This window comes from Tamandua tetradactyla, chromosome 12 (assembly GCF_023851605.1).
Source record: "Tamandua tetradactyla isolate mTamTet1 chromosome 12, mTamTet1.pri, whole genome shotgun sequence".
NCBI classification, from domain to species: Eukaryota; Metazoa; Chordata; class Mammalia; order Pilosa; family Myrmecophagidae; genus Tamandua; species Tamandua tetradactyla.
Genome location: NC_135338.1, coordinates 68,142,842 through 68,162,577, shown reverse-complemented (window position 1 = coordinate 68,162,577; position 19,736 = coordinate 68,142,842). Strand labels below are relative to the sequence as shown.

Here is a 19,736-nt window from a genome sequence, read left to right as displayed (position 1 = left end):
GAGGAAGGGGATGGGACATGGAGCGAGGTGGGAAAGGAAGAAGAGAAGGAGTGAGGAGAGGAATGTCCTGGGACTCTCTGGCTGTTTATAATCACACCAGGTTGTGTGGTTAAAATAAGGGGAGCCTCTTCTGCACTGAATACTGGCTTACACCCCATGCAGGTGCAACCCCTCCCCAGTGGGGCAAGTGAAAGATTTTGAGACCCAGAGAAAGTAAGATCCTCGCTCACCTGCTCCCACCCACCCCCAGGGCAGGTCCCAAAGACAAAGAGGACAGAGGTTGCCAAGTCTGGCTCCCCCAGCCAGTGAGCTGACATTGTCTCCCTGCTCTCCAGCCGCCTCCTTTCAAGAACCTCAATCATAAGCTTCCTGTGTCTGGTCTCTGCAACACTGATGGAACTTACTTGTCAGGCCAGATCCAGGGTGCTTCCAGGGTTTGGGGGATAGACTAGTTCTGGAAAAGGGAAAAAATGTGGAAAGAGGTGGGAAAGAAATATTTCCAGTCTCCTTGCTTCTGCCTCGTGCTGGAGTGCTTTCGGCCAGACCCAGAGCCTCCTCGGTGCCCCGGGACCCACTTGGAGCTAAATCAGAAAGCGGGTGTTGGAGGGCGTCAGGCTCGGTCATCAGTGTCCTCCTTTACCTCCCCTGCCCCTAGCTGGGCAGGTCCTTTCCCTCATTCCAAGCAGCTGAGGTCTTCCTGCGGTGCCCATCCTCAAGGAAGTCCCCAGGGTCAGCCCTTTGCCCACCACTCGTATCTCTCTTTGGCATCCTCAGCTGGGGCTCTACCCCCCCCCCGCCCCCCCCAGGAACTGCTGCCACAACCAGCAAAGTCTGAGGTGCCATCCCCAGCATCCCGCCCGGGTGTTCGCGCCTGTGGAAGTGTGTCTGCATGAGTGCAAGTGCGTATACTTAGGCAGATACATTTTGGAGGGCAGTTTGGCATAGAGGTGGGCACTCCAGATGGATGTTTGTGCTGCCCTTTGGAAAACATGCATGTGTTTGCATGTTGGAGTATGTAATACGTATGTTCACACGCACGCTTGGTGAGGCTGTTAGTGTTTCCGTGGGTCTAAATACGTTGAAGAGTGGGTGTTGAAGCAAGTGATCCTGCATTTAAGAGGGTGCTGGGGACCTTCTAAATTCAAAAGGGTTGGGGTATCATTTGTGGGGGTTTTCCTGGGGAGGGTAAATGAGGGGCGTGGATATGAACCCCCGGGGGGTGAACGAGTGGCTACTGAGCAGTGTGTGCAGAGGTGAGTGTGCCCCAGGGCAGTGTGTGCTGGACACCTCTGAGCTCACCCCTCCTTTGCCTGGATGAGCCACCTACTGGCTCTGGACTTATTGCCTCTTCTCCATCGGAGGCCAGCTGGACCCAGACCAAACAGCCCACCGGTGCAAGGGGCAACAGCAGATTCACCAAGCACCGCCATCCCCGTGGCCCTCGCTGGCCCAGGTGGCCACAGCAAGCCAGGGGGACTGGCTGAGGCTGGAGAATCCCAGGAGAGTGTCTCTTTGTGGAGGGTACGGATTCAAGGCTCGCCTGGCTATGCTCTAGACCAAACAAGGGCCAGTTATGGAGGGCTTGGAGGAGGCCAGGCACTGTGCTAAGCATTTGACAGACGTCACCGAAACCTCATGACAATACTGCAAAGGAGATCACTGTCCCATTTTATAGATAAGTAAACTAAGTCAGGGAAATTAAACAACTGGCCCTGGGTCACCAAATAAGCTGTCAGGGTGGGATTTGAAATCATGACTGCTTGACTTTTTTTTTTTTTTTTTGGTCTGTTTGTTTGTTTATCTTTTTTTTTCTTTTTCCTTTTCTTTTTTTTTACTATTATTATTTTTTTTATTTTTTTCTCTATATTAACATTCTATATCTTTTTCTGTTGTTTTGCTAGTTCTTTTCCTAAATCGATGCAAATGTACTAAGAAATGATGAGCATGCATCTATGTGATGATGTTAAGAATTACCGATTGCATATGTAGAATGGAATGACTGCTTGACTTTTAAAACTATGCTTCTATCTCTCCATTCTGAGCTGTGGATTATCCTAGAAAGGGAGGAGAGAACTAATTCCCCCTAAAACCCCACATTTACCAAGCAGATCTGTCTGGCTTAGGGGCAAGACTTCATTTCACAGAAGGAGCTCCCTTTGTACCCCTGGATTTAAGATTCGTTAACTCCCTGATGGAGAGAATTCCGGGAAGGAAGAGGGGACAGAGGAAAATAAACCAGGCCTCACTCTGACAAGACCTCCTGGAGCTGCTGGAAACACCTTGAACCTCGATGGTGAGAGACTTGGATTTGCAGTGCTTAAACCCCACCCCCACTCCCCCACCTGCCCGGTGCTCCTGGAGCCCCTTGGCTGGGCGTGCAAGGTTCCCATGGCTGCTTCCTGTGGCGGCCGTAGGTGGGGCACTGTGTGGACAGCCCAGGGATGAGGACCCTGGGGAAGAGCTCAGGTGAGGTGGTCAGAGTCACCCCTGGACCCACGCAGCTTCTCTGGCCTGCGCTGGGAGATTCTGCTCTTTCCCTTCTCTCCCCAATTCAGGTTGCCCGGAAAATGCATTATTTTTTCATTAAAAATTCATTTTGGAACAGATAGCCTTCAGAGATGTAATTAGCCACGTTATTTCTCTCCATTAGCAGTCCCTGGAGTTTGTTGGAATGTCTTGTCCTTTTTCCTCTCCATTTCATTCTTTCCCTCCCCTTTATAAACTAGGTTGCCAGACTTTGCTACCTGCACCCCAGCCACCGCCCCTTGTTTTAACATCCGGAGAAGGAATCATAGCAAACCTGCCCCCTTCCTACTGAGCTGCGGGGTCACGGTCCCTAACCTAGGAGGAAACTTGGACACACCCGCCACCGCCAACAAGGTGAAGGAGGCGCGTCCATGTGATATCAGGGGTGGCCTGGCTAGTAGCAAAGCCACGCAGAGCTGGGAAGTTCCCCCCAAACACACACGCACACACACACACACTCACACACAGTGACTAGCTGGTGACCCCAGACAAGTCACAACCCCTCTGACCATGAGTTGCTCTCACAAGGCACTCAAGGTCAGCACTCATGGATAAGGCATGTGTGTATACAGCAAATGTCCAACTAACGGCAGCTGTGGTTGGGATGGCCAGAGGCAAGGGGTGGCTTCTGGGGGCCAGATGTGCAGGGGACATGGACAGCACAAAAGGCGCAGCCTGGGCTTGGCGAGAGTCAGAGCTAGGTGCCTTGCTGATGGCTGAGGAGTCTGGGCTGGGGGCAGGTGGCAGGGAGAAGCATGGGGGGCCCCCTCAGGGAGCAGGGCTGGCTGGGCTGGGTGGAAGATGCTCTCGGGGCTCAGTCCTCAGCTGCCCAGGACTGAGCGCCTTCTCTGCTGACTGTGGTGGCTCCTTCCCAGGGTCACTCGTTTGGGTTATTTCTGGCACAGCTGACAGCTGACTGAGAGGTGACAGAGGTGTCATTTTCACCTTACTGAGAAGGGGTGTGGAGTGCGTGAGGGTGATGTGCTGAGACCCGGAAAGAAGGGTCCCCGAGCCCTTCAACCTAACCCAACACGCAGTAAACCCTTGGCACTCCTCCTAGCTCAAGGGACTTCCAAGGTGGCTGCCCTGGCTGTTGCTCTGGGGAATTCCTACTGCCTCATGCTCAGAGGAGAGCTCTCTCTGTGTCAGCCCCACCCTACTGCTCCCATCGCGGGCACGCGTGATGTGCGGCATCTCAAGCATTGTCAGAGACATGGCACTCCTGGGGACGAGGGCAGAAAGCCTGCTGCCAGAAATCTAAACCGATCCTGGTTCCTCACACTGAGGGGCAAAGAAAAAAACCTTTAGCATAAAAGATCTTGGGCAGTCTGCAATGAAATAAAATCGGAATGTGTGTGGTTTATCTCAGTAATGGGAGTTACTATACTTTGAAGGGGTGGCAATATAGTCATTTTGCATTTCCTGGCATTGCGTCGTTTTGCACTGATAAGGAGGGATTTGGGGTGAACTAGGTTTCTAATACTGGCCGCGCCCCACTTTTCATTGACGTCATGTCCCGTTAGGTTCCTGGAGGAGTGCAGAGAAGAAGGAACCATGTGACTCAGGGAGCTCTGAACGTTTTTTTTTTTTTTTACATGGGCAGGCACTGGGAATCAAACCCGGGTCCTCAGGCATGGCAGGCAAGCATTCTTACCTGCTGAGCCACCGTGGCCCGGGAGCTCTGAACTTTTGCACTGAAGTTTCTACAAGCCTCACGGGAGCAGGCAGCATTCCAAATCAAGCCCACTTTACAGAAGGAAACGTTCGCAGAGGTTTTTATGTCCAGCCCTGGGGGTTAGAGATAATAATAGTGATGATGAGGCGAGAAGAATTACCTCGCATTGGCTGCCTCCCGGCCCCCGACCCCGTGTGGACACTTGGCCTGCACTGCTGGTGTGCCCTCTGCTCCGTGAGCTGGCCTCACCCTCATCACACAGAGGAGGAGGCTGAGACTCAGAAAGGGTCCAAGCTGGGACCAAGGTCACATTATGGGATGATGGCAGAGTCAGGATTTCAATCCAGGTCTCCCACAGCTCTCTCACTGCGTGATTGCAGCCTGTGTGAGGGTCAGATCTTCTTCTCCGGGTACCCTCCGCGCCTCTGTGCCCTCACCACCACAACCCCTCATCTAGAGAACAACCAGATTCATTTGAGAAAATATGGGGTTGGGTGGTTTTCTCCCTCCCCAAATTTCTTTGTATGCAAATTCTCTCTTCACCCCCTACCCACATTCTAACACCAAGAATAATATTTGAATACCTGGGATTCTTGTGCCCTGAAGAACCCCAATGTATAGACATGTAAAGCAGAAAGCCTGGTTCCTGCCCCAAAGAGGGGAAATGCATAAAAGAAAATATGAGGGAATCTAAGGAACTTGGGCAATTATGTAAATAAAGAGAGATGGTAAGGATCTGTTTTCATTTGCTAGCGCTGACAAAATGCAATATACCAGAAATGGCCTGGTTTTTAAAAATGGGGATTTATTAGCTCATGAGTTTACAATACTAGGGCCATGAAAACGTCCAAATTAAGGCATCAATAGGAGATAGCTTCTTCTGGAAGAAAGGCTGCTGGTGATCTGGGACCCCTCTGTCACAAGGGAAGGCATATGGTGACGTCTGCTGGTCTCTCCCTTCTCTCCCAGGTTTTGTTGCTTCCAGCCTCTGGCTTCAGTGGCTTCCTCTCCGAGCTTCTGTGTGTTTCTGTCTTTTAGCTTCTGCCTCTCTTCGCCTTTCTGTGGGTCCGTCTCTCCAAACTTAGCCGGGGCTTTTTTTCTGTCTTTTATCCTCTCATAAAGGACTCCAGTAAGAGGATTAAGGCCCACCTTGAGTGAGGTGGGCCACATCCCAATTGAAATAAACTAATCAAAATTTCCCACCTATCATAGGTCGACACCTAAAGGAATGGATCCAAAGAACGTGCTCTTTTCTGCAGTAGAGACAGCTTCAAACCATCACAGGACCATTCAGCCCTGGGGGAAAAAAAACTGAGATTGACACATGAATAAATCCCTTTTAAGAATCAGAAAAGGAAGGGGTGGAGAGAAAGATTTAAAAAACCTTCTTCCAATGATTGTATACTTCAGATGGTTTGTATGGCGTGTGAATATATTGCAATAAAACTGCATTAAAAAAAAAAAACCTTCTTGCTTTAGTGCAATGCTCTGCAATTCTGTTTAAATACCCAGCCTCCTTGTGGTTCCTATGAGACCCGTGTAATATGATCAAACTATACCGGCTAATTTGGAGAAGTTGCATGGTCTACAATTGGCAGATAGGGAGCCAGAGGTGAAAGGAAGTTCAGTAGATAATCTGTGCCTACCATGTTCATTTTAGAAGCCACTTTGGATTTAAAACCCAGATTTCCCAACTCCCTGCCTGATCATCTTCTTAGGGAAAAATCGCAGCTAATTCTTGGTTGTCTACATCATTAATGCAGAGGCACAGAGGTATAGATAATTCCAAATGGTGAGTAATGCCCACGTCTCCCGCTCTGAACGCTGGCCCTGGAAGCCTCTTGAAAAGCCCTGATGAGAGAGGGTGGTCCGGTCCTTATTCTGCCTCTCTCCAGTGGAAGCCACCCCACGTCCCACTCATAGAGCCCTAGGGCAGCAGATCAATGAGAGACGTTTCTTCACCGCTTTCCTAGGTTTGTAGTGGTGGGAGGCAGATAATAAGATCTTTTGATTTAAAAGACCTCCTGCAGTGCTGCGGGCTAGCAGAACAGCTACAGTAAATGAGACAATGAATTGTGTCCACAGAAGACTTCCACGTGGCTGCTGATTCATTATGTTAATAAGGATGTGCAAGCCAGAGGTTGACTGTATTTTGATTTCATGGCTGGGGGAGCAGTGGCTCAGAAGGGGCAGGGGTGGGTGGGGGATCATCTAAATTTGAGGACAGAGTCCAAATTCCAACTTCAACTCCTGATCCCAATGGGTTGGTCCAATCACCGTCATTTCCTAGTGAGTACGGATAAGTTAAAGCCAGATGGCTCTAATGGCTGGGGCCTGAGTAGAAATGCAAGAGATGCCTGAGGTTGAGAACTATTGATGCTGCAGCCAAGAGGAGCCAACTGCTCACCCATTTAACAAATATTGAGCACCTACCAGGTGCCATGTGGTGGGACAGCCATTGGGACAGGGAAACACAAAAGAATCAAGACAATTGGCCCTGGCCTAGGAGAACTGGGGGTCAGAGGGGAGGTTGGCATTCACAGAAATCTCTGCCATTCATGTGGAGACGAAAATGAGATGAGATCTAAAAATTTATTCATTCTTCCATTCAATTAAATCATTCATTCAGTCCTTCAAGCACCATTCTATGGGCTCTGGATACAAAGATCAATAAAACTGATTTCTACCCCCAGAAAGTTCCCATGCAAATACTGAATCTGAGTCACCTGGGGAGCTTGTCAAAATACAGTTTCCCAAGCCCCCAGCCCAGACACACTGATTCTGACTCTCTGGAAGTCGTGCCCAAGAAACCTGAAGCTCAGAGCGTAGGCATCCAGTTTGGGCACTGGTCTGGTAGGGTGACAAGCTATGGGGTTCAGAGGAGGGAAAGCAGGAGACAGGGAGAGAGGCTCTGTGGCCTGCCTCTCCCAGGAAGTCCTCCCTGACATGCCCTCATGATCTCCAGGTCCTCTGACCCCCGCACTAAGGTTTTTCTGGGTGACTGATAAGTATGGTCCTCTCGGCCCCCGTACGTGGAGGCGAGTGATCCCATGCTTCCAAGTCATTGTGACGAGGGTTCCAGAGGCCTGTGACAGCATAGCTGGCTGTGTTCAGCTGTGGGAGGTCAGGAGTGGCCCAGGTCCTCCCGGGAATGCACTCGTCTTCAAAAAGGAAGCTCACCTTCCCCTGACAAGCACCTTTTAGGGGTCCAAGTGAGCTCTGGAAAGAGGCTGCTTTGAAGACAGCTAGCAGGGGCCATGACCACCCTGTCTCCCGAAAACAGCCTTTCTGCCAGGCGGTCAGCCTCCTTCATCCTGGTGCGTGTTCCTATCGTCTGGAGTCCCTCCCTCCCCAACCTCTGGGCTGCGCTGGGTGGGAAGCGCCAGGACCCCGAGCTGGCGGAGAAGGCAGAGCGGGGCCGGGAGGAGCTTGGTGTCACTGTCAACACCAACGACAGGACTAGAAAACACCAGGTCCTCTTTCAAGCTTCTCTCCAAGCCAGCATTACCTTCTCCCCAGATGACACATTCTAACTGAATTGGATGTGAGGTTTGTAAATTGAGTTTTGAAGATGCTGATATATTTTCCTGGGTGCTTTTGCCAACAATTTTGATGTGCTGCCGCCAGGTGGCAGTAATGCGTTTGTTAGTAGGTGGTTCCTAGGCCAGTTCATTAGAAATCGGCCTCCGTCATAGAAATTTTCCACACAGTCCCCTTTTCAAAATCATAATAACTAATTACAATGACCTTAACCAAGCTCAAGTCTCATTAATCATAGTGATGAAGAGAGTGATACACGGAAAGCAGAACTGCTAAATGGGCACCTCTCTCCCTGAGTTTTAAATGTTATTACCTTATTGTGGGTTGTCACCAGGACTTCATCAGAGTTTTCATTATATGATGCTTTTTCATGTCTATGAACTCAGAGAATGAGTTCATATGGCGCTTGTACAATGACTGTTCTAGATTCTTTATTTATAGTCATACATTCATCACGACACTCTGAGGTAGATACTGCTATTATGCTCACTTTACCCATGAGAAAATTGAGGCATAGAGACTAAGTAACTTGCCTAAGGCCACACAGCTAGTAAGTAGAGAGCTGGTATTTAGACTCAGGCAGGTGGGCTGCAGAGCCCAGCTTATCAACCAGTGGTTCTCAAAGTGGGGTTCCCAAATCTGTAGTATCAGCATCACCTGGGAATTTGTAAGGACTGCAAATTCTTGAGCCTTACTCCAGACCTGAATCTGAAACACTGGAGACAGGGCTTAGCAACTTGTGTCTTAACAAGCCCTCCTGGTGATTCTGATGCATGGCCAACTGTGAGAGCCACTCTTTTAGATCATTCTCTCGACCACTGTGCTGTACGGATGAATTCCACCCCCACCTGGGCTTCTAATAATCACCAGGGTAACTTTTACACGTTGCACATGTGCCCCTCTCCGCAGTGTTAATACACCTGCCTCCCTGAGCCACTCTGCCTCCCTCCGGATGAGAATAACTGACACAGTGAGCCACTGTTTCTATTGGAAGCATCTTGTCCCTACAGCAGACTGGAGTGTCAAAGAGGTTGACAAGCTTAAGTAGAGTCAACAACACTTCCCAGGACTTACTGGAAGCTGTTGTCGTGGGCCTTGGGAACAACTAACTTGGCACCAGAAACCCTCATAGAAAGTTTTCTTATTCTCCAGTGGCTTTTCCACTTGACTGAAAAGACTGCAGATGACCCTTAACCCAATGATGGAAAAGGGAAATTGGGGTGAGGAGATGGATGCCTGCACCCAGGGTCTCCGGCAGCAGGAAACTTTGAAGGCAACTGAGCCACTTAGGGCTCAGGCTTCAACCCCTAGTCTCTGTTCTCCAGGGGAGGCATGGCCAAGCTTTCCGCAGGTGTGCTGGGGGAGAGCTTTAACCTGCTCAGTTGTGGGAGGCTTCCACTCCCGCACTACCTGGCAGTGCTCTTCCCAAGAGACCAGGAAAGGAGCTACTGCAGAGCTAAAGGGCATACAGCACCTTGTGGAGCATGTATTTCCCCCTCCTGAATTACCAGGCTGTTGCGCTCAGAGGGTAGGGTGGGGTGTTCATGATTTGGTGGAGCAAGGAATGGGGGAATTTGGGGAGAGAAAGACAGACTTGAGGCAATAGAATCGACAAACTCCATCACTTTGAAGGGACCCAAGCAGTGGTTTCCTGAACTCTGGCATAGACAGGTGGATGCACTAGGCCATGTGGATGTCCTGGAGCTGTCCGTGGGAACATTGTCCCCATAGCCCTCTGCAGGCCAACAGGCTTCTTGTGCAGGTCCTTGGCTTGCCAGCAAGTGTCTTAGATCTTGCGGGGCGGCAGGTAGTTTGCTTAGATTTAGGGAGACACAGGAAAGTGGTGGGAGCAGAAGAATGGAATTTCCTGGAAGGAGGAGGCAGTGAGTTTTTATAAACAAATTCAGCCCTGGCAAAGTAGGCAGATGGTCAACTGTTGCAGGTAAAGGCTTAGTAATGCAAATTCTCCAACCGCTTAGCAGATGCCTTCTTGTTATGCGTCTCGTTATCTTTGCCTTATTGTTTTGATCTTCTGTGATGCTGCGCTGTGCATATACTTTGCTTGCAGTAATGCTGCCCTTTTTCATTGTTTACCTCTTTTTTACATCTTTGTTCACCATTAGTTTTTAATCTTTCTAAGGCGTTTGATTTTAAGGTACGTCATTTGTTAGCAGTTTTTATAGGATATATATTTTATTCAAACTATAAATCTTTGCTTTTATTCTCACTGCTGGCATGGCCTTGTGGTTTAGCACCTCTCCTCATGTGCCAAACTGCGCTGTGTTCAAATCTCCACTGCTACTTGCTGTGTGACCTCAGATAACTAATTAACCCTCCTACGGCCTCAATTCCCTGATGTATAAGTGGAGTAGTCACTCTCACAGGTAGTTAAACAAGTGGATTAATAAAGCACTTAAAACAGTACCAACGTTTCTTTTTAACAGATTTTATTTCCCAGAGCAGTTTTATTTGTAAGCATTTATAACTAACAAGAGAATTTGATGCATTTATTTTCATAATTGATTTGTTTGATTTCTATCATTTTAATGCTTTAAACTTTTATTAATTCTTTGCTATTTCCTGTATTATTTGCTTTTATTTTTTGAAGTGAGTTAGAAGGAAAATAACTTGTTCCTGTAAATCTCTTATTTTTAAAGTATAAAATGAAATAATTTCTCCTGACTCCATCCCTATGTCTGGTAAATAAATTGAATCTGTAGTTAAAAACCTACCCACAAAGAAAACTCTAGGCCCAGATGGTTTCACTGGTGAGTTCTATCAAACATTTAAGTTAAGAACCATCATCCAACACAAACTTCTCTAGGAAACTAAAAAGCCAAAAATACACCCCTATTCATTCTAAGAACTCAACATTACCTTGATACCAAAATCAGACAAAGATACAACAAGAAAAGAAAAATCCAAACCAATCACTCTCATGAACATGCTGCAAAAATTCTAAACAGAATTTTAGCAAATAAAATCTAATGATACATAAAAGGATCATAGTGTCATCACCAAGTGAGGTTTAACCCAGAATTCAAGGCAGGTTCACCATTCCTGATTTAAAAAGAACTTTCAGCCACAGGGGTAGAAAGACCCGCAACATAACCGTCTCCTGGAAGCTTGTTAGAAATGCATCATCTTAGGCCCATCCCAAACCTGCTGAATCGGAATCTGCATTTTCAGATGACTGGCAGGTGACTTGTAGGCAGATTTAAATTTGAGCCACAGGGATGCCTATTCAGGTGTGTATTAACAGACAGTTGGGAGAACATATTTCAAGTCTGTCTAGGCAGTTGCCCGGTTTGTTCTATCAGCATATTGTAGGTCTCCAAAGCGGCATTCCAAGGCACACTTCTCTCCAGTGGGAGGGACTACCTAGGAAGAAAGGAACCCTAACTCCTAGCTATTTTATGAGCATTTTGAATTCCTTTGCATGCCATGTATTCACTCACCCTCCAACACACACATGCACACACTTCATCTAAAACAGAAATCATTCCTTGTGATGAGCTGTTTTGCTTTTCTACTGTCTTTAATCAGTGTTAATTTTGTATTTTTCCATTATCATAGCCAGTATACATTATTATAGAAGATTTCGAAAAAATAAGAAGGAAGTAAAGAAGTATAAACTACCACCCAAAGATAACCACTGTGGGTTTTTGGGGGTGAATGGTGGTGGTATATTTCTTTTCATCTTTTTTCTAATGCAGAATTTTTTTATAGTGGCCAAGGCACCATATAGTAGAGCATATATGGTATATTTTTCTAATACATAACATACACAAGGAGAGAGTATAATACATAGAGAGAATAAATAGTAAATGTACAATTTTGTATTCTGCTTTTTTTCTGTTAACATTCGTATTTTTTCAGATTATTATTCATCCCTCATATGCCTCACAATATGCCATTGAGTATATAAGCCGTAGTTTACTTAACTGTTCCCTTATTGCAGAATGTTGAGAGTGCTTGCATTTTTCATTTTGGTAAGCAATGTGCAATGAAAATTACCGTGCAGACAGCATTTTTTCCCTATATAGATTCAGTAATTTTCTTGGGATGGATTTCCAGAAGTAAGTGAGAAGCTGTGAACTTTGATTCACCTTATAAAATCCAGGGTATATCATTTAAAAATTACACTTGAAAGACAGAGACTCCTGACAGAGGGCTGAGTGACTATCCTTGCCAGGCAAAGAGAAGGCCACCCATTGACAAGACGGAATGGCACGGCTTCTTTGATGAGCTCGGTCACTTGGCTAAGTCCCGGGACTTCATTTGTGTTAACATCCTGGAAAGGGTAAGGGCTCCTTGCCTGGAACTGGGGCCATGGCTGGGCAAGGGGGTGGGGGTGGCATTGAGAGGGTCCCTTTGGCAGGCATTGAGAGGGCCCATGGCCCCCCACCCCTTACCCCACCCAGGGTCTGCACCCTTTCGTGAGGACAGAAGCATGGAAGTTCCTCACAGGCTACTACTCATGGCAGAGTTCCCGGGATGAGCGGCTCACGGTGGACAGCACAAGGAGGTAGAACATTCCAGAACCTCTGTCGGGGAGGGTAGGGGGTGATGGTTCAGGAGGGAAGGGTGCCCACCCCAGCCTGGCAGATGCACTCTTCTTTCCCCAAACAGACTGCTCCTTCTGAGAGGGAAAACTCCTGCGGTGCTCCTGGCCGGGGCCCAGCATATGGGAGGTACAGGCAGTTTGGACCCCTCACTCTGTTTGCGACCCACCAATTGCCCAATGCCATCCCCCTCCCATACCCTGCCCCTATCCCAGCCACCCTGTGCGCTCCACCTCTGAAGCGGGCCCCTGGCCACCCCTCCTGTCCTCGTGCCTCCTCCACGCTCACCCACCCTACCTTCTCTCTCGCACCGGGAATGGCAGCTGGCAGAGCTGCCTCCTGGGACTAGCTGTCCACATCACTGCCCATGCCCCATGTCTGTGCACCGTGCCCAGGGGAGATTTATGAAGCCCAGCCTGGGCTGCTCGTGTCTTCAGATTAAAGACCTCTACTAACTGGGAACATTTCAAGGAACACGGCCTTTCTTCCAAGGCCTCGCCTCGTCGTGTTTGCTACCAACCCACCCACCCCCTCCCTGCAATACTTCATGTTCCAGCCACACCAGCCGCCTGACCGACTCCCCACATGCTCACTTCCCACCCCTGCCCCTGCGCAAACCACATTTACACTCCTCTTCTGCCTCGCTTGAGGCCATAATGGCCTTCCCATTGTCTACCTATCAAAACCTTACCCATCCTTCAAGGCCCAGTTCAAACAGTATACCTCCTCCAAGCAGCCCTCCCAGATCTTTCATGGGTGCCATGATAAGATACCATGGTTCAATAGAAAACATGCAGGATTCGAAATCAGATAGCCTTGGATTTGGAATCTGCGTTCAAATTCTAGCACTATCGTTTACACCCTGGCGGAACTTGGCCATGTTATTTTGCTGCTGAAGTCTCAGTCTCCTTATCTATAAAAAGGGAGTAATAAAACCTTTCACAGAGTGGTTGTGAGAACTGAATTAGGAGCCTGTCCAGGATGGGGATGCCAAGTCCGAAGAGCTCTAGCAAGAATCCACCTGTGTTAGGGTCCTGTGACTGCTGTTAGCAAATCACCACACACTTGGTGATTTTAAATAATGGAAATGCATTGTCTTACAGTTCTGGAGACCAAAAGTCCAAAATCAGCAGGGCCATTCTCCCTCCCAGGCCCCTTCCAGCTTCTGGTGGCCCCAGGAGTTCCTTGGCTTGTGGCAGCATCGCTCCATTCTCCACCTCTGTCTTCTCCCAGCCTTCTCCTTTCTTCTGTCTCTCTTCTCGGCATCTCATTCAATTTAGGGTTAACCTGAATGATACAGGATGATCTCATCACTACATCCTTAACAAAGACCCTTTTTCCAAACAAGGTCATATTTACAGGTCCCAGAGGTTAGGACACACACATTTTTGAGGTGGGGGGAGGCACCATTCAACCCATACCACCACCTAAACACATTCTAGTGATGGACACGTAGCCCCGTTTCATCCAGTCCTTCCAATTTTGAAAGCAGGTACCAGTGTTATTTCCTACAGGTAGTCTACACAGGAGGAAATGGAAGCTGAGAGGGAAAGTGACTTGGCCAAGGCTTGACTCCAGTTGTAGACACCTCGTTATTAAGTTGTAGAGCCAGGATTCCAACAAGGCTCCCTGAGTACAGAACCCACATCCTGGGTGGACATTGTTGCATTCCAGATGAACTTTGGAAAATGGTTAGGATTGGCACAGGCAGAGATGAGGGAAAAGCATCTCAGGTGGGGGCACTGCCCCTGTACTCCCCCTTGGACCTGGTAGCCCCTGCTGCTCAGAAGTCTCCCCACTTACGTGATGGAGAAGGCCACATTGTCCAGCCTCGGTCATGTTCTCACAGGAAGAACTACCAGGCCTTATGTGAGATGTACGAGAAGATTCAGCCCCTTCTGGAGAACCTGCACCGGAACTTTGTAGAGACTCGGAATCACATTGGTGAGGAGAGTGGGGAGAGAAGGGCAGAGGGCAGGGCTAGAAGCCATCCTTGTATTCTTCTCAGCGATTTCCAGAAAGGCATGGGTCCTGGGCTCCTGGGGGCTGCCTTGACCCACACCTGGAACTTTGCTGGCTGGTCCTTGGGTAATCCACCCATCAGTCTCCACTGGGTGCCCCCAGATACCCAGCTCTGTGTTCCTGGGGTACGTGCTGTTCTCAATGCTTTGCCTTCCTCTTTTCCTCCTCTGGCCCTGAACTAGGTTGGATTTATAGGACAGAGAGGAAGGGGGTGGGCTTTCCTAGCAGAAGTCACCTCCTGGCCAAAGATTTGGAGGTGAGGAAGGAACCCAGACAGCTCAGGGCGTGGTGAAGAGCAGAGCCTGGAAGCGTGAGGAGCTGAGGTTCCTTTCAAGCCCCCTCCCCAGGACAACCGAAGGCCTGCCCTCTTGGGGTAAGGGGATAAAACTCATTCTTGATCCCTTTGCTGGAGATGATCTGGAGTTTTCTACTGTCCTTTGCCCCAAACCTAGCATGTGACATCCAGAAACTCTACGACAAAGACCCCCTGGGCAACGTCCTCATCGACAAGAAGCGGCTGGAGAAGATCCTGCTCCTGAGTTATGTCTGCAACACGCAGGCAGGTGAGCCCGAGGGTTGAGCTCCCCACCAGCCCATTCCTTCCCCAGACCTTCTCCTGCCCAAGCCCAAGATCCGCCGCTCCCCATGCCTCCTCACCAGCCCCCTCTGCACCACAGAGTACCAGCAGGGCTTCCACGAGATGGTGATGCTTTTCCAGCTGATGGTGGAGCAGGACCACGAGACCTTCTGGCTTTTCCAGTTCTTCCTGCAGAAAACGGTGAGGGCTGGGCCCAAGTTCATGGCTCTGCTGATTCTCCCAAACAGCCCTTTGAGGTTGGGCAGGTTCCAGCAGCCCCAGCCATGGCTTCCTCCTGAAACAGCCCTTTCCCCTGCATCACAGAGGAGCCTGGGGGGGCAACGACAAATGCAGTGTCCTAAGGGGAATTGGAGGCATTGGTGTTGAGAACGAGGGTGGAGGGATGCTCCGGGTCCAGCTTTCATCAAACCTTGGAAAAGCATGGCCGGCCACACCACGACGGTGCCCTCTCTTGGCTCTCCTTCCTGCAAATCCTCCGAAATAAAATCCAACAGCCTTCACCAGGCATTCAAGGCCTCTTTTCAGTCTTGCCTCACTGCTCCCTTCCACATAACCTGCACTCCAGGTGCACCAGATGACTGGGTATTCCCCAGAGGCACCCCACATTGTCCAGGGTAAGGGCTTTTGGAGGTGCTGTTTCCTCAAACACTGTCCCTGGAAGCCTTTCCTCATGAGCTGGGATAGCTGCCCAGAGCCCTCTCTCCACCCTCCCTCCACCCAGCAACAAGACACCTGCTGCTCTTTCCTTGCCCGGATTTCCTCTGACCCATGGTGTATGTGTGTGGTAAAAGGGTGGGACGTGGATACCTGAGCTCACTGGATTGTGAACCACACTTGACACATCCACGCATCCCCACCACACACACACACACACACATGCAGATGCACATAAGCACACAGGCATACAAACAACCCAGAGACACACACCCAGACACACAAGCACACAAAGATCACAAAGACACGTGCATGCAGGTACACACAGACACACGCACAGACATCCAGACTCACCAGAGCCGTGGGCCTGGCCCAGAGCTGGGCACACGCGGGGCCTCCAGAACTGGGGAGCTGGCTAACTCCAGCAGGTTCTTCTGGTGCCCTCAAGCCAAGGAAGACTCGGTTTCCCTCCTGTGCATCCATCTTGTGCAGGAGCACAGCTGTGTCATCAACATTGGGGTGGGCAAGAATCTGGACATGCTCAACAACCTGATCAGCTTCCTGGACCCCGTGTTTGCTGAGCACCTGAGTGAGTGGCCCCTCCTCCTGCCCCTCCCTCAGCAGGCATGGGGCGGGGCGGGGCCAGCCAGGGGCAGCAGTGTCCCATCACAGAGGAAAGGGACAGCATCGTCTCTCCTTCTTCTGGATGGGTTGGTTTAGTTGGAAACAGGAGTCTCCAAGGGAAAGTGGAAAAGAACTAGCCATGGTGTCCATATGTCCCTAGTGGCCTTGCATCTTGGCAGTTTGGACTCGTCTTGGAGGGTTGTCCCACCTTTTCCCCTGACTGTGGCCTCCCGGGTGGGACTTTGATTCTCTCCCGCAGAAGGGAAGGGTGCGGGGGCTGTGCAGTCCCTGTTCCCCTGGTTCTGCCTCTGCTTCCAGCGCGCCTTCAAGTCCTTCGACGACGTCTGGAGGCTCTGGGAGGTGAGGTGCTCAGACGGGGTCCCCCCGGGACAGGGCCCACCTCGCAGGCAGCACAGGAACCGCTTTCCTTCCATCCCCTTTCATTTCGGGCTTTTGTTGGGGCTTAGGAGCTTGGGGTTTTATCATGTCAGTGACCCTGTTCCCACCTTGTTGGAGGAAACTGGAGTATCAGTTCATCAACTGTTAATCCAATCTGATGCAACAGCTCCCTGCTGGCCGTGCCTTCTGCAGGGCAGTCACGGCAGAGGGACTCCCAGCCACGGTGGTGGCAGGGCCTGCAGTTCAGGTTCCTGTGCCCTGCCCAAGTGGGGCTCTCTTTGCTCGCATTTCCCCAGAGCCCTTTTCCCCATCAGGGTGCTGGCTCTTTGCTGAGCCCCGTCTCCTTGAGAAGGCAGAGTCCCCAGGCACGGGCCTCATCAGCTGTCCTTTGACCTCAGTCCCTGATCGGCTGAACCCCTTCAGAACCATGTCCACCACCCATCCCTGCCCTGCCCAGGCTGCCACTGCCAGCAGGGCCCAGGCCAAGTCCTCAGCCTGCCATTTAGTGCCCCTGGGAGCCAACTCACATCTGCTTCCCCTTCCTCCCGGCCTGCTGGCCTCACACCAGCCCGTGACCACCTCCATGCGATACCCCTGCTACGACTTCCCCTCCAGGCTTGCTGTGACAAGCCTGCCCTCAAATGCTACCTACCCAGCCTCCCCGTCCCCCCATTCCTTCCTGCCTCCCTTGATCAACTCCCTGAAGCATTTATCTGAATCCCCCAGCAGGCAGCACAACACCTAGAACCCAGGAGGTGCCAGGGAGCAGATCCCGAGGGAGGGAATGAGTGGATGATTAAGCGAGCTGGCAGTGAGGCCGGGGCTAGCCCTGGGCATGTGACAAGGGTACCTCATTGTCCTGTGGGCGCCCACAATCTCGGGCCACCGGCCCTGGCTGAGCCACACCCCCTGCCCCTCCCCCCTGCCCCCTCCCCCTCCTGCAGGTGCTGCTGACTGGGAAGCCCTGCAGGAACTTCCAGGTGCTGGTGGCCTACAGCATGCTGCAGCTGGTGCGCGAGCAGGTGCTGCAGGAGAGCATGACGGGTGATGACATCCTCCTGGTGAGGGCACCCTCGGGTCTCCCGGCAACCCTGCTCAGCCCGCGCTATAGGACCCACACATGGGGGAAGTCCAGATTCAGTCCTACCCTCGTCCTGCGTGGTGGTAGTAAGGAGGACTCTGGGCATGAGCACCTACTGTGCGCAGCTCTGCTCTTTTTTGTTTTTTTTTTTTTTCGCATGGGCAGGCACCGGGAATCGAACCCAGGTCTCCGGCATAGCAGGCAAGAACACTGCCTGCTGAGCCACCGTGACCCGCCCCAGCTCTCCTCTTTTAATAGACTAGCTCATTCAGGCCCCTGACGAGCTGCAGACAGAGGCCCTCTAATTGTGGTCATCGTTATCATCCCTTCTTAGCTAAGAAGCCTTGACAATTTTTTAACCTCACACTTGGTCCTAGGACCCCCCTCTGGCAAAAAGACCTGGAGCTTTCCAACATTTTGTAAAAAGTACACCAAGTCTTTGTTCCAAAACAATCTTACCAGGGTGGTATATGGGGAGCCTGTACTTTATTTTATGCATGGCTGTTCTGTAAACCCGCAACTTCTCTAATAAAGAAAAAGCATCCTGGGTGGCTCCCCAACTACAAAATACAAATGGATGTCTGCCCCAGTTCCTCCTAAGAAGTCCCTGAGGCACTTGGTGAAAGCCGAGGATTTCCTAGACAGTAAACCATCCCCCCAAATTGTAAAATTTGAATGGTGAAATTTCAGGCTCTGGGCCAAGCTAGTTGGGGAAAGAGTGGGTGAGCCCCAGTCACTGCCATGGGCAGCTGCCTCCTTCCCTCAAAGCTTCAAGCAGCAGCCTGTGCCCAAGGGTCCAGGGATACCTGCCTCCTCCCCACCCCTTCTCCCTGGACAGGCCTGCAACAGGCTCATCGACCTGAATGCTGATGAGCTGATCTCCGCGGCCTGCATGGTATATGCTGAGCTCATCCAAAAGGAGGTAAGTTGTCTGTGTTATTGTCCTCCTTCTCCAAGAAGCCTTCCCTGATTGCCAAGCCCTCCCCATGCCTGACATTTTCAGCCCGAGACACAGTTTGTGCCACGTCCTCTGCCTCCGGACGTGGCTCTGTGTAGTGTCCTCACTGCTTGCGTAATGCTGTGCTTCCTACAGACAGGGCCTGTGTCCCCTTTCCCTGTGTCTCCTCCCAGTGGGCCTGGGCACAGAGCTGGGCACCCAGGGGCTCAGGAGAATGTCCCTAGCTGGATGAACTAGAGCATGGGAGCAAAGGGCCAACGTCCATCCATCCTACACCTGCTGGAACCCTCCCGTTCCCCAGGTTCCTCAGCCGTTAAAGGATTTCTTCCTCTGAGGGTGCTGACGCCGCATGGACAGATGCCCCCAGCAGATGGGATGAAGTAGTTCTCCAGCCGTGGAGTCAGCACCAAGCCGATGGGGTGGTAGGGTGAGGGACTAGGTAATACAGCTGCAATGGACACAGCCTCCTGGATGAACAGTCTGTGGTGGACAATCCCCACTGCCGCAGTATGTCTCCTCTGACCGTGGGGGGCTAGCGGGACAGGTGTGGGCAGAGGCAGGGCTGTACAATAGGAAAGAGGCCTGATGGATGAGGAGGGAGAGGCCGAGGGCCCGAGAGGGGGAAGGGGTTGTGTGGGATCAGCAATTCCTCTGTGGCAGGGTTTTCCAGGGCTGCTGTGGCTCTGCACTGGGAACCAAATGGTGGACAGCAGAACCAACTTCGAGAACGTTCCAGGCGTCTGTGGAAGACAAATGTGAACGTGTCTCCTAAGGATCTTTCAGTGTTGGAGATGCAGGTCCTGAGAAGAGTGCCTGACCCTCTGAGCTGCTCCATTGACCCCCTTACTTCCACCCCCACCCCCACCACATGTTCTTCCAGAGTTTCCCAGGAGACTGTGGAAGGACATGGGCCGAATCTCCGATTAGCAGGTGATGCCCCTCCTCGTTTCAAAGCCTCCCTCATTTCTCAGCCTGCAAATGCCCGCTCAAGCTAAACTGTCTTTTTCAAGCCATACACAATCTCTCCAGAGGAAGCAATCTCTTCCCTTGCTCAGGCAATTCAGTCTCTCTCCAGGGGTAGAGTCATGTCCTCT

General features: G+C 50.7%; 1 protein-coding gene across 3 annotated transcripts; it reads left to right on the top strand.

Moving 5' to 3' along the window:
- The first annotated feature begins 7,278 nt into the window (after positions 1-7,278).
- TBC1D21 (TBC1 domain family member 21) lies at positions 7,279-19,105 on the top strand. Of its 3 annotated transcripts, none has more exons than XM_077123835.1 (11): positions 7,279-7,518; positions 11,937-12,044; positions 12,166-12,269; positions 14,156-14,250; positions 14,781-14,891; positions 15,006-15,106; positions 16,073-16,169; positions 16,464-16,564; positions 17,548-17,664; positions 18,523-18,606; positions 18,944-19,105. In XM_077123835.1, exons 1-11 carry the CDS (start codon positions 7,459-7,461, stop codon positions 18,974-18,976), a joined length of 1,011 nt encoding a protein of 336 aa, XP_076979950.1. In that variant the 5' UTR covers positions 7,279-7,458; the 3' UTR covers positions 18,977-19,105. The 3 variants fall into 3 exon arrangements, with proteins under 3 accessions (XP_076979950.1, XP_076979949.1, XP_076979951.1); XM_077123834.1 differs by having other exon boundaries at positions 11,895-12,044; XM_077123836.1 differs by lacking the exons at positions 18,523-18,606; positions 18,944-19,105 and adding an exon at positions 17,850-18,468 and having other exon boundaries at positions 11,895-12,044.
- Positions 19,106-19,736: the final 631 nt, after the last annotated feature.

Coding starts and splice junctions, on each gene's coding strand:
- TBC1D21 (XM_077123834.1), top strand. CDS start 7,459: ATGACCACCCTGTCTCCCGAAAACAGCCTTTCTGCCAGGCGGTCAGCC. Junction 12,270..14,155: donor ACGGTGGACAGCACAAGGAG/GTAGAACATTCC, acceptor ATGTTCTCACAG/GAAGAACTACCAGGCCTTAT. Junction 15,107..16,072: donor AGTTCTTCCTGCAGAAAACG/GTGAGGGCTGGG, acceptor CATCTTGTGCAG/GAGCACAGCTGTGTCATCAA.